This window comes from Oncorhynchus clarkii, chromosome 18, assembly GCF_045791955.1.
Source record: "Oncorhynchus clarkii lewisi isolate Uvic-CL-2024 chromosome 18, UVic_Ocla_1.0, whole genome shotgun sequence".
Lineage (NCBI taxonomy): Eukaryota > Metazoa > Chordata > Actinopteri > Salmoniformes > Salmonidae > Oncorhynchus > Oncorhynchus clarkii.
In genome coordinates this window covers 24,905,427-24,917,785 of record NC_092164.1, presented here as the reverse complement: position 1 = coordinate 24,917,785, position 12,359 = coordinate 24,905,427, and the positions used below count along the sequence as shown (strand labels likewise).

Sequence of the window (12,359 nt, the reverse complement as noted above, 5' to 3'; positions counted from 1 at the left end):
TGATGTCGGTCAGATGACAAAGGGAATGTAGACAGGTACTATCTAAGGATTCCATGTATTTCCAATGGATTCCACTCGAGTTAAATGTTAAAATGTTATCGTGTTGTGCTAAAATGGATTTGGATTGTAGAAATGAATGAAGCGATGTTGTCTCAGTCTGATGTGATCTGATACATTTGTTTTGCATAGACCAATTACATTTTTCAAATGAGTAATTTTAGGGTTGATACATTTTTAATAGATTAATCATACTGGGTCTCATCAAAAACAAGTGGAGGGTGAAGGTATAGTCTACATGCAGTCATATTTCTGTTCTGAAGCTCAGTGTTGAAAAGAGCCTCGATGCTGAAATAAGTAATTGGTGTGGTGCATTTGGTTGACTGCATTTAGAATGGCTTTCTGATTGGTGACATTGATTTATTTAATTACGAAACACTACTTAACTGTTCGAATGAGCTTTCAAATATGGTTGAATGAAAACCATCAATTTGCAGCACAACATTGCATGTGACAAATTCTGTATGTGACTGGCGTGTGAAATAAGGAATCACAAGGAGGGGCCGTTTCTATTGTGATTCCACAGTTGATTTCTCCACAACCCCGTTTCCCTTCTGTTTATGGGACAGTGCACATTGCTCAATGTTTCAGGTTCAACGTGATAATGTTAAAGTATCGGCGTTAGCGACAAAGCTAATTCCCGGCCTACTGTACATCGATTCTCAATTGTGGTTTGATTCTGTTAAAAACAGTTTTATACCCTGGGATTCAACTTGCCTTTCAGGAAAATGTTCTTTACGGATTTGGGGAGTACAGCCAAGTTGGAACAGTGCAATATGGACGGCACTAACAGAACCAGGATAGTGGAGAACAGAATAGAGAAGCCCACGGCTGTTACTCTGGACCTGGTTAGAAAGCTGGTCTACTGGGCAGATGCTGTCCTGGACTATATCGAAGTGGTGGACTACAATGGGAGCAACCGGCACACTGTTATCCATGAAAGCTCTGTAAGTACAGCGTGTGACAGTTGTTATCCTATGATCTGCCCATTTCCAATGTTCAATAAGTCTTTGTTTCAGAGAAACCATATACTATTTAATCAAAGGGCATACCAGTTGGTCTCACTTTAAGTGGTACTTTGCGAGGATTCAATAAGATAGTCCAAATAAGATAAGCTTTTGTTTGTTGAGTCGTGGAGTGGGCACTCTGCTGAGAGTGAACTTTCTTGGACCCTGCCTTTTGGGAGTGTTCACAATTTTTTTACCTTTATTTAACTAGGCAAGTCAGTTGGAAAAAAAATATTACTTTCAATGACGGCCTAGGAACAGTGGGTTAACTGCCTTGTTCAGGGGCAGAACGACAGACTTCTACCTTGTCAGCTCAGGGATTCGATCTTGCCAACCTTTGAGTTACAAGACCAACACTCTAACCACTAGGCTACCTGCCGCCCCAAACTACATAGTCCTAACCCTGGATACCTGCCAGGGGGTTGGAGTGAAGAAGCCATCGAGCTGTGTGCGCTAGAGAGTTTACATAGATACAGTGTTTACGTCCCAAATGGCATCCTATTCTGGTCAAAAGTGGTGGTCTACAGAGGGAATAGGGTTGAGAGAGACGTAACCAATGCTACTGTACATTCCTGCTGCTGCTATATCCCCTAGCCACAGCCTTTTCCAATGGATTAGAATGGAGTGGAGGAGCAGGCCCAGCTAGCACATTTGGTTCCCATTTGTTCTGGGAACGAAGCCATAAGTGAAAATGTTGCCTCTTCTGGGGAGACACGTTTTTAGGTTGCAGGAAGGTTCTGAGAATGTTTCTCTATGGTTTTCTAAGTTATAGGTTATTTGACGGCAATTAAGTGATGTTCTGAGAGCGTGTTTCGATTAGACTATTAATAACACTGCTAGCTTAGTTTGGGTTAACTGTTTTGAACTTGAAGCACAGATAGGACATGCAAACACATTTATTTTTTATTGTGGCACGGCATCAGTGACATTCAAACCTATGATCTTCTGTTCTCTATCCATGGAATTATTCCACTGTGCAACCAGGATGGCACTGCTGTAGCATGCCATGCTTCTTTAAAACTCATACAAAGCTGTTCATTTTATTCTATTCAAACAGACCCCATTTCAAAGGAAACAAGCACTCATTAAGATCAGGTGTGGCCAATTACACAGCTGAACACACTTAACAAGATAGAGGACAGAGAGTTTTGTTGACGCTGAGAACGGAATGCATATGTTGAATAACATGCTCAGAGCGTTCTTTGAACATTACTAATGTCTTCTTGGGGTTTTCATGGAAAGTTTTCTTACTGTTCTGAGAACATGACTTCAAATAGAATCATGAGGAAACCTGTAGAAAACATTATGCTGAAGTACTGAAATTCCCACAGAAAGAAATTGTTTCTTCACGTTCTCTGAACAATTTGAGAACATCACTTTAAATTGAACCATGGGGAAACGTTATGCTGATGTATAGAAATTCCTACCTAAGAAACATATGGTTCTCAGAATGTTATGTGCTAGCTAGGTATCCTGCACCATTCCCAGAATGTTGTTGGAATCAGTGGAGGCTGCTGAGGGGAGGACAGCTCATAATAATGTCAGGAATGGAGTGAATGGAATTCCACCTATTCCGCTCCAGCCATTACCACAAGCCTGTCCTCCCCCATTAAGGTGCCACCAACCTCCTGTGTTTGGAATATTGTATGTAAATCAGCCATAGGACAACCACGCTCTCACCAAGCTCTAAGAAACATAGGATTCCCAGAGCGTTTTGTGCTAGCTGGGGGAAAAGGTGTTTACCTGGGGATTAAGTTGAGATGAAGGAAACATGTAAATGTAGCCTAGCGTTGCTCTGTAGCACTGTGCTCCTCCTTCCTCTTGTCATACTGCTCTCTTTGTCTCCCAGTTGCTGCACCTCCACGGATTATCACTCTTTGAAGATTATTTGTTTGCAACTCGCATCGAGCCCTCTAAAGGAACAAAAGTGGACATTTTACAGATAAATCGGTTTAGCGTAGCAGAGGTTCAAACTGTAACCACCGTGGAGAATTGCTTGGGGATACGTGTTTACCAAAAACTCACCCAACCAACAGGTAAAAAGCAAATACAGTGTTTCTTGCATGTTTAGAAGATAGCTGTGTGTGTGTGTGTGTGTGTGTGTGTGTGTGTGTGTGTGTGTGTGTGTGTGTGTGTGTGTGTGTGTGTGTGTGTGTGTGTGTGTGTGTGTGTGTGTGTGCGTGCGTGCGTGTGTATGTGTGTGCGTGTGCGTGTGCGTGTGCGTGTGTGTGTGTGTGCGTGTTTGTGTGTGTGTGTGTGTGTGTGTCGTGTGTGTCGTGTGTCTGGTATCTACCCTCGTCTCCTATCTCTCTCTGCAGTCAGGACTACTGCGTGCGATCCCGATCCGTCTGGAAGAAAAGGAGGATGCTCTCACATGTGTCTGCTCAGTGGAAGTTACAAATCCCGATCCTGTCGCTGTGGAACAGGCTTTGTACTGGGAAGTGACAGAAAATCCTGCAAGAGTAAGTTCATATTAGGGCATATTATGTCATGTGTTGACGGTCATAGTGTCAGTCAGGGGCAAAGTAACGTCTATAATTAGTGACAGCGCCCGCGCGAACAAAACGCCTGCAACTTTGCTCCAGTGCACTCCTCTGTCAGGTCTCCTGAACATCACATTTAGTCAACCCAAACAGCATCTCATTCTCTGCCTGTCACTAATGACTGGTGAAAAAGCCAAATTCAACATTGTTTTGGTCAGCATCAACGCTTAACGTTAACTTAGTCTCAAGCGTTGCTTTGGCAAAGACTCCTTTTGGAGAAAGGGATTGATTGATTTGATAAGGTTTAATCAGCGGAACTAAATCTTGCTTTAATTTAGGTCATTGTAATTAGCTTATTATACTTGGTCTTAGGATACATTTTTTCAAATAGTTTAATTTACTGTGTTCGTTGGAAGAAAAGCTTATTATGTCAATTAATTATACACTGGCAGTGATCAGGGTTGAAGAAGATTAGTAGCTAGTGGTTTGTTTATGTAAACTTCATAACACTTCCTATAAGCACCCCCTTCATAATGCATTATAACCTCCCTCTGCAGAGCCTATGAATGAGGTATTCCTGTTCTACGGACGAGGGAGACCCGGTGTCATCCGAGGCCTGGACCTGAATAGCAAGTCGGAGGCTGAGCACATGGTACAGATTGAAAATCTTGTAAACCCTCGGGCGATCGGCTTCCATGCAGAGACCAGCCACATCTACTTTGCCGACACAACCAGCTTTCTGATTGGCCGACAAAGACTGGATGGGACCAATCGAAAAACGATCCTTAAAGATGGTCAGTGCATTCAGATCGTTCTGTTCGTTAGGTAACAACTTCAAGTGACCTTTAGATGAGATATTCCAGTATTTACAGTCCCTGGTTCGAATCCAGGCTGAATCACATCCGGCTGTGATTGGGAGTCCCATATGGCGGCGCACAATTGGCCCAGCATCGTCCGTGTTTGGCCGGGATAGGCCGTCAAAATGTGTTCTTATCTGACTTGCCTTGTCAAAAAAAAATAATAATTAAATATAAAAAAAATATATATCATTTGGCCCATGCTTTGGTTGAGAGTTTCCATTTCGAAGGGGTGCGAACTATTCTAGTCTCGTTAGCATAGTTTCTCATAAAACTTCCCCAGAACATAATGGAGCATCTGACGCAGTTACGCAATATTTAAATTATGGGATTATGTGAGTATAAAGTCCTTCATCTTCTTTACGTCCCGACTGTAGCACGTACCTGTACACCTCTGTACACAAATTCATCATAGGTTATTCATACTTTAAAAGGTCTTATTAAAGTTGTGTCCCCGAATTAGGTCGATCTCTAATACCCAAAAGCTTTCTGTGTAAGCAGCATTATTTGTGCATGGCTATTGTGTTGTGTGTGATTAATATATCTGCTACAGTAGATTCTAGAACAATGCTTTGGGGTTTCGATTCCATTAATGAGGATCTGGAGACAGTGATAGATTACGCTCCTGCAGGGATGATCAAGTAGAGGATAACAACAGCATACTCTATGCATTACATTTTTTTTTGACTCACATCCTGTCCTAGACCTTGATAACGTGGAGGGGATCTCAGTGGACTGGATAGGGAACAACTTGTACTGGACAAATGACGGCTACAGGAAAACAATCAACGTTGCCAGATTGGAGAAGGCTGCACAGACAAGGAGAACTCTGTTAGAAGGAGATATGTCTCACCCCAGAGCGATCGTGGTGGACCCTTTGCACAGGTGAGTGTGTCTTTTACAGTTGACACCCTGATAAGGTCACCTTATGTAGTGACGTTTCAATAGATATTGGTTTGTACATAAGATGCTAGGACCCCATTTTTTGGTACTGTTTTGAGTAAATCAACTCTCGATTCCATCCGTGATAGATCTGTGTTATAGCACGCTTGACATTTAAAGGTCATTTTCACTTGAGACGACATACGCAGCGTTTACCTGAATGCGGTCTCTGCAAATGCTGAAACTTGACAACGTGCGATTGGATTGAATCGCGGCCTAAATCTCCATCTGAGGAAAGGAGCTGAGTTTGGACACAGTTCTCAGTCAGTTAATTATAAAAATGAGCTTAAAGGTGAGATGGAGACTGAAATGCTGTGAATTGCTTCTCTGGCAAAAATGTAAGTAGTGTGTTGCTCTCTGGTATGAGAGGCTTAACATTTTCAGAGCAGACTAGCGTCTGCTGCTTTTCGGGAACTTTAGAGTGATTTGATATTCACACATTTGGTGTCATGTCTTAAAAAATATATATACCCTGAGTATACCAAACATTAGGAACATCTTCTGACCTCAGAACAGCCTCAATTTGTCGGGGCATGGACTCTACAAGGTGTTGTAAGTGTTCCACAGGGATGCTGGCCCATGTTGACTCCAATGCTTCCCGCAGTTGTGTCAAGTTAGCTGGATGTTTTGGGTGGTTGACGATTCTTGATATACACGGGAAACTATTGAGCATGAAAAATCCAGCAGCGTTGCAGTTCTTGACACAAGCCGGTACGCATGACACCTACTACCATACCCCGTTCAAAGGCACTTACATCTTTTGTCTTGCCCATTCACCCAATAAATGACACACATACACAATCCACGTTTCAATTGTCTCAAGGCTTTAAAATCCGTCTTTAACCTGTTTCCTCCCCTCCATCTACACTTATTGAAGCAGATTTAACAAGTGACATAAATAAGGGATCATAGCTTTCTCCTGGATTCTCCTATTCAGTCTATGTCATGGAAAGAGCAGGTGTTCTTAATGTTTTGTATACTCAGTATTATTTGGGCTAAATGATCTATCTCTCTATAATAACCATCATATTGATAGTTCATTTTGTCTGGTTTTCAGCTGGATGTACTGGACAGACTGGGAGGAGGATGAGGTGAACGATAGTGTTGGCAAGATAGAGAAAGCCTGGATGGATGGATCCCACCGGCAGGACTTTGTCACTTCTGACATCCTGTGGCCTAACGGACTCACTTTAGACCATGGCTCCAGTAACATGTACTGGTGCGACGCTTATTATGACCACATAGAGAAAATCTCCCTCGACGGTACCCACAGAACGGTTAGTAAATGAGTGAGTGTTCTTTTCTACTGATTAAGACGATACAATCAACAAATATGCATCGTAACATTTTGAACATGTACATTTATTTTCAATATTTGTATGGTTGCAAATACATGACGTCGTCCAAAAATGTGGTTTTAACTGTGAATTATTGTCTAACGTGTTCTTTGTTTCTTTTATCCAAAGGTGGTGTATAACGGCAAAGAATTAAACCATCCCTTTGGAATTTCCCTGCACCAGAATTCCGTTTTCTGGACAGATTACATGAACGCCTCTATTTTCCAACTGGACTTGCAGTCAGGGCAGGTTGCTCTTATGAGAAGTGAGAAACCCCCTCTTTTTGGGCTATCTGTGTACGATGCTCAAAGGCAGCAAGGTAAATACACCCTCACACTGTCATTGTCAAGCACCAAAACGATTTAAATACAAGACTGGCTCACTTTTTGTAATATAAACATATAAGAGACGATGGGATGTCATCATTATGTACAGTACAGCATCCCTGTGTCTCTCAACCCTCTGAAACCAATTTTTTTCGGTATATCAAACCTGATGAGATGGTGAACTGAGATGACCTTTGAAGAAATGACATCACTGAAAATGGCTGAAGTACTAAACTTGGGCTTTGCTCCAGCCAGGGAGTTTGAAATGCATGACAGTTAATAAATCAGAAGATTCTCTTTCAATGTTTCCCTTTTAGCATATTTTATATGCCGCAACTCAGGCCCCCAACAGTAGGGGGTCAGGCATATTTTAGTCTATCTGGTGCTGGCCCTCTCTAACAACCAAACCTCTCATAGCCACGGAGGACGAGTCATGAACAAAGAGAGAGACTAATGTTTGATTCAATGAGAATTGAAGCTGAGGCAGTCCTCAAATGTACACCGACTCTAATCCTTTAAGAGCTCCTTATAGTTACCCCAGGCCGTGTTTCCAGACTCAGCTGCACTGGGCTCGTCATGACAACAGTCATTGGTTGGCACATTGAAGCACCTGTCTGTACTGTCTCTCACTACCCCAAAAGGAACGCTGAACTCGGCTGGGTGCCACCCACGTCAGCCTTCACCTTCATATGCCTTCTTTTACCTCAGCCTTCATCCCTCCTTTTTTTTTAACCACCCTTCATATCCCCCTCTCCAAATACAGTTTCATCGACTTCAAGGGGGATGTGTCAAAGGATCCGTCAGACACATTGTTCCGTTTTCATCTGATGTTGTCGCTCAGGCTTTTTGTAGCAGCAGGGTATGGATGATTCTGCCTTTGGCTGAGTCATGTGAACAGTCGCTCTGCCTGGCATGCGGATAGGAATATAGACATGTAGCCGTTTTAATCGATGAACGTTTTTGAATAGAGTATTTGGTACAATAGCGTCATTGCCTCTAGGATCATATATCTGCTAGTATTACAGTTTTGAGTTATGTCATTGTCTTCCTAATAGGTTGCATTATAAAGGCTACAGCTGCCCCGAAAAATGAGCAGATTTAGCCTACTTTGGTTTATCTAATTGATCTTTAGGTGACAATGCGTGTGGGGTTAATAATGGTGGCTGCGGTAGCCTGTGTCTGGCCATTCCCGGTAGCAGAGTGTGTGCCTGCGCTGATAACCAGTACCTGGACAAGAATAACCTCACCTGCTCCTGTAAGCCCTGTCAAATACACTCTTGTCTCAAACATACAAGGCCCGTTCAGCCTGACACTCCACATCAATGACCAAGGCAATCAATAGGAATAAATGACAGCAGATAAGATATGGTCATGTAGAACTCAAAATCCCAGTATAGATTTTGAATGCCAGCATATAACATAAAATAAATGTTTCCTGAGTTGTGGCTCTTTTGAGGAATATGTTCTGCAGAGTGTGAAGATGGGCCAGCAAGTGGATGTATGTGTGTGCTTGCAGCCACATTGGGAGATTCAGGGGACCACGGGGAGCCACAGAGATGTGGGAATGAAGAGTTCCAGTGTAGGAACCAGCGTTGTGTCCAGGCCTCCTGGAAATGTGATGGGGACCATGACTGTTTGGACGGAAGTGATGAGGAACCGTACATCTGCTGTAGGGGTCTTATTCTGCATGTTAGAAAACATATCTCATTTTGCATTTGTGGAGAGTAGGACATGTCCCAGAGACATTTTTGTGAATGAATTAAGTTGAAATTAACAACATACATCATCTATGCAAGACTGAAATTGCTAGGCTTAATTTTTTTTGTCATGCTTTCTAGCTATCTATCCAATGTCTATGATCGAATCAAAAACATTTTTATTTGTCACATGCGCTGAATACAACAGGTATTTCACCTTACAGTGAAATGCTTACTTACAAGCCCTTAACCAACAATGCAGTTTTAAGAAAAATACCTGAATAAAAATAAGAAATAAAAGTAACAAATAATGAACATGAATATGAATGCATGACAGTTGACATCAAAGACTTAATATCAAAGCAATTTTGCCCATTTTTACAGATAATCGTAGTTGCCCTGCGGATCAGTTCAAGTGTCTGAACAACCGCTGCATCCCCAAGAGGTGGCTCTGTGACGGGACCAACGACTGTGGGAACAACGAGGACGAGTCCAACTTCACCTGCTCTGGTATGCCGCTGTCTGCTCTACTTAGAGGCCCGTCTAGCTCATATGGACCAGGATGCAACTGCCAGATTCCATGTTGTAGAACAAACTTGGGTGATCTCCAAGTTTCTCCAACCAGAGAGTCATTTGGGAGAGGTTCTGTCAGACCAGAGGCCATTGGAGAATACACAGAGAGGAGAAGACAACCATTACACGATTTATACATACGCTACTGCATGATTTCCCGTGGAGGTGGGGGACCTGTATGTCCCAATGGCCTCTGTGCTGCTGCACATCATGAATGTATCTATATACTGGGATAATTCATCATCTTCTCCATCCAGAAGACTTGACCAGGATATGCACGCCTCCTCTGGGGGACATAAGGGGGTTTTGTTAGGGGATGTAGAGGAGAAATGTTTTTTGTTTTCACTTCATCCTTATCAATGAGCTTCAGTTGCCAGATGTTGACACAACGCCGGATCCTGGACACGGATGGGATGTTTCCACGAGAGAGAAAATGGCGATTTTATATGAACGATATCCGGGTGTCACGTTTTTACGTCCACTTTCTTTGATCGCTGTGAATAGATGGATTGCTGGGAATAGATAGCGAGCCAATTCTCTAGGGACGACCAGTCACGGAGAAACCAAATACAGATGCTTTAGCGCTACAGAAAAGATATCCAACACACATGGGTCTTTTGGCTGTCTATGTGGAATCAAACGTTCCAAAACACATAGCATGAACAGTAAATGCAAAATATTAGACATTGCTTATAATGACCTTTTTGTCACATACTATCATGATGTATATTCACTCACTGAAATAGCCTAGGCCTAGTCGATGCACTTTATTTAAGTACTTATTGAGACCATACTGGTAATGAAAAGCACTAATGTAAATGTTGCATGATAGAAAAACGACGTTCAGTGTAATAAAAGGCTGTTTTATTATCACTATTAATGTTTTCAGCGGGATCATGCCGAGCGGACCAGTTCTCCTGTGAGAACGGGAGATGCATCCCAGAGTCCTGGCGCTGTGACAGGGATGACGACTGTGGGGACCACTCTGATGAGACCGCCTCTTGTGGTGAGCTTCTGGACAAGTTTCCAATTGGCTCATGAAGCAGTCCATTGGACAAGGAATTTTTAGTGATATGTTAGCGTGGGCATTTTCTTATGATATCAACATTAGCCTAACATTTCAGAAATCATTCACAATGATTTTGAGACTTTGTCTGTCGTTGCATTATATCATTCCACTGTAAGCCTGGTCTTTTACCTACCCGTCATGTTAATTCAATTTAGCATGTAGGCTAGCCTCCGGGCATGGTCTGACATACTCTGGAGCAGACAACTCAACACGGAGATGGAGACAAAGGCTTTTCATATTTAAAATGTGAAATAGCTGGGACTCTCCCTTTCATAATTATATCTTCCTTCTCTGAAACAATAGCATGCATGGGCTTTCAAAGATATAGATCTGGGATTGGCAACTGACTCAATCCCCCCCCCACCCCCTTACTGTTGAGAGTTAGTACACAAGATGCAATTTGTGCATCATCTATTTTTCTCTTGTTATGTCAGTCACTGACAGTCACACAATTAGCAATGTCAGCTAACGTTTTTATATTGGTAAGTTAGTCTAGCGTCAAATTACCGACCGGAGGGCCTCTCATGGATTTTGTTAGTCACTCTTACTCAGATATCATATTCACACCGGAAACAATTTTCTCTATCCTATGGCAAAATGTGTAGATGTGCAGGAAATTAGCTGTAAAACTGCACATTTTTCTCTGGGATGATGGTGTTGATGAAGGCCATAACCAGCCTTTCAAAGCTTTTCATGGCTACAGATGTGAGTGCTACTGGGCGGTAGTCATTTAGGCAGGTTATCATGGCGTTCTTGGGCACAGGGGCTATGGTGGTCTGCTTGAAACATGTAGGTATTACAGACTGGGTCAGGGAGAGGTTGAAAATGTCAATGAAGACACAAATGCAAGTTCAAACAGGTTCAAAGACAGCCACTTCACCAGCACATGAACCCCAAATGACCTTTTCCCAGGTCAAGTATCCCACAGTGGAAATACACCCTCTTCTGGCGAGGATACATCTAACAGTACTGTGTATCAACATCACCACAGTTGTTAAAGCCAAAGTAAAGTAATTATCTGATATCACCTTCTACACAAGTTTGAGATAATAGGGAAAAGTAACAGGCAGTAGAACAGTCTGCAAAAACAATCAGCAAGAACAATTTGAACCTTAGCTGTGAATGATACTTTTCTGTTACCTCTGGTGCTACTTATAAACGGCTTCACTTCACAAGTACAAGCAGAGACAGACAGTGTTCACAGTAATTACAATTCGCTCACTCTCATTTTTGTAACTTCAGAATTCTAATGCAATGCCAACTCACATAACTGTGCCAATGTCTCCTGCATCCAATGTGTAACAATAAAAGATGTTTACCCACACTGTTTCTAAGGTTTTCAGTTCATGCATTGTGTAAATTACTGGCCTATGTGTTTCTGGACAGTTGAAAATCGATCAATTCCTGTCATCAAAAGTGCTTTGTTAGAAAAAAATCCCAAATTGAAGTCCAAACCTCTTGTATTACAACAATAACACTGTTTTTCTTCTTTCTTTCTTGACAGATTTCCCCACATGTGAGCCCCTCACACAGTTCAGCTGTTCCAATGGAAGGTGCATTAGCGTGAAATGGCACTGTGACTCAGGTGAGTGGCACTTTTCTGTGAACACTCTCTTTTTACAGTTCCATTTTCTGTCTCAGTGTGAAAAACTGCCTGATTGGAAATTGCCTCATTACAACAAACAGAATGTATTGTAATCTGGTTGTAACAGCATCATTTCAACCAGTTTTCCGTCCTGGGAAAACGCCATGGGATGGAACCGCACTCTCAGGAAGCAGCTTGCTGGATGAACACATCTCACTTTCTCTGAACCACGCTGTGACTCTTGCACTGTTTCTTAATCTCTCTTCCGTCTGTTTCCCCCTCTCTTCCGTCTGTTCCCCCTCTCTTCCGTCTATTCCCCCTCTCTTCCGTCTGTTCCCCCTCTCTTCCGTCTGTTCCCCCCCTCTTCTGTCTGTTCCCCCCCTCTTCTGTCTGTTCCTCCTCTCTCTTCCATCATTTCCCCCTCTC

At 42.5% G+C, this 12,359-nt stretch overlaps 1 protein-coding gene across 1 annotated transcript in view; it reads left to right on the top strand.

Moving 5' to 3' along the window:
* LOC139373262 (low-density lipoprotein receptor-related protein 1B-like) overlaps nucleotides 1-12,359 on the top strand; it is a 201,461-nt gene that overhangs the window by 83,719 nt on the left and 105,383 nt on the right. Inside the window, exons 7-18 of the mRNA XM_071113574.1 lie at nucleotides 782-1,004; nucleotides 2,914-3,100; nucleotides 3,383-3,526; nucleotides 4,105-4,341; nucleotides 5,109-5,289; nucleotides 6,404-6,623; nucleotides 6,813-7,002; nucleotides 8,142-8,264; nucleotides 8,526-8,678; nucleotides 9,091-9,216; nucleotides 10,169-10,285; nucleotides 11,853-11,933. Coding sequence (XP_070969675.1) covers nucleotides 782-1,004; nucleotides 2,914-3,100; nucleotides 3,383-3,526; nucleotides 4,105-4,341; nucleotides 5,109-5,289; nucleotides 6,404-6,623; nucleotides 6,813-7,002; nucleotides 8,142-8,264; nucleotides 8,526-8,678; nucleotides 9,091-9,216; nucleotides 10,169-10,285; nucleotides 11,853-11,933 — 1,982 coding nt within the window. The remainder of the gene's footprint in view (nucleotides 1-781; nucleotides 1,005-2,913; nucleotides 3,101-3,382; nucleotides 3,527-4,104; nucleotides 4,342-5,108; nucleotides 5,290-6,403; nucleotides 6,624-6,812; nucleotides 7,003-8,141; nucleotides 8,265-8,525; nucleotides 8,679-9,090; nucleotides 9,217-10,168; nucleotides 10,286-11,852; nucleotides 11,934-12,359) is intronic.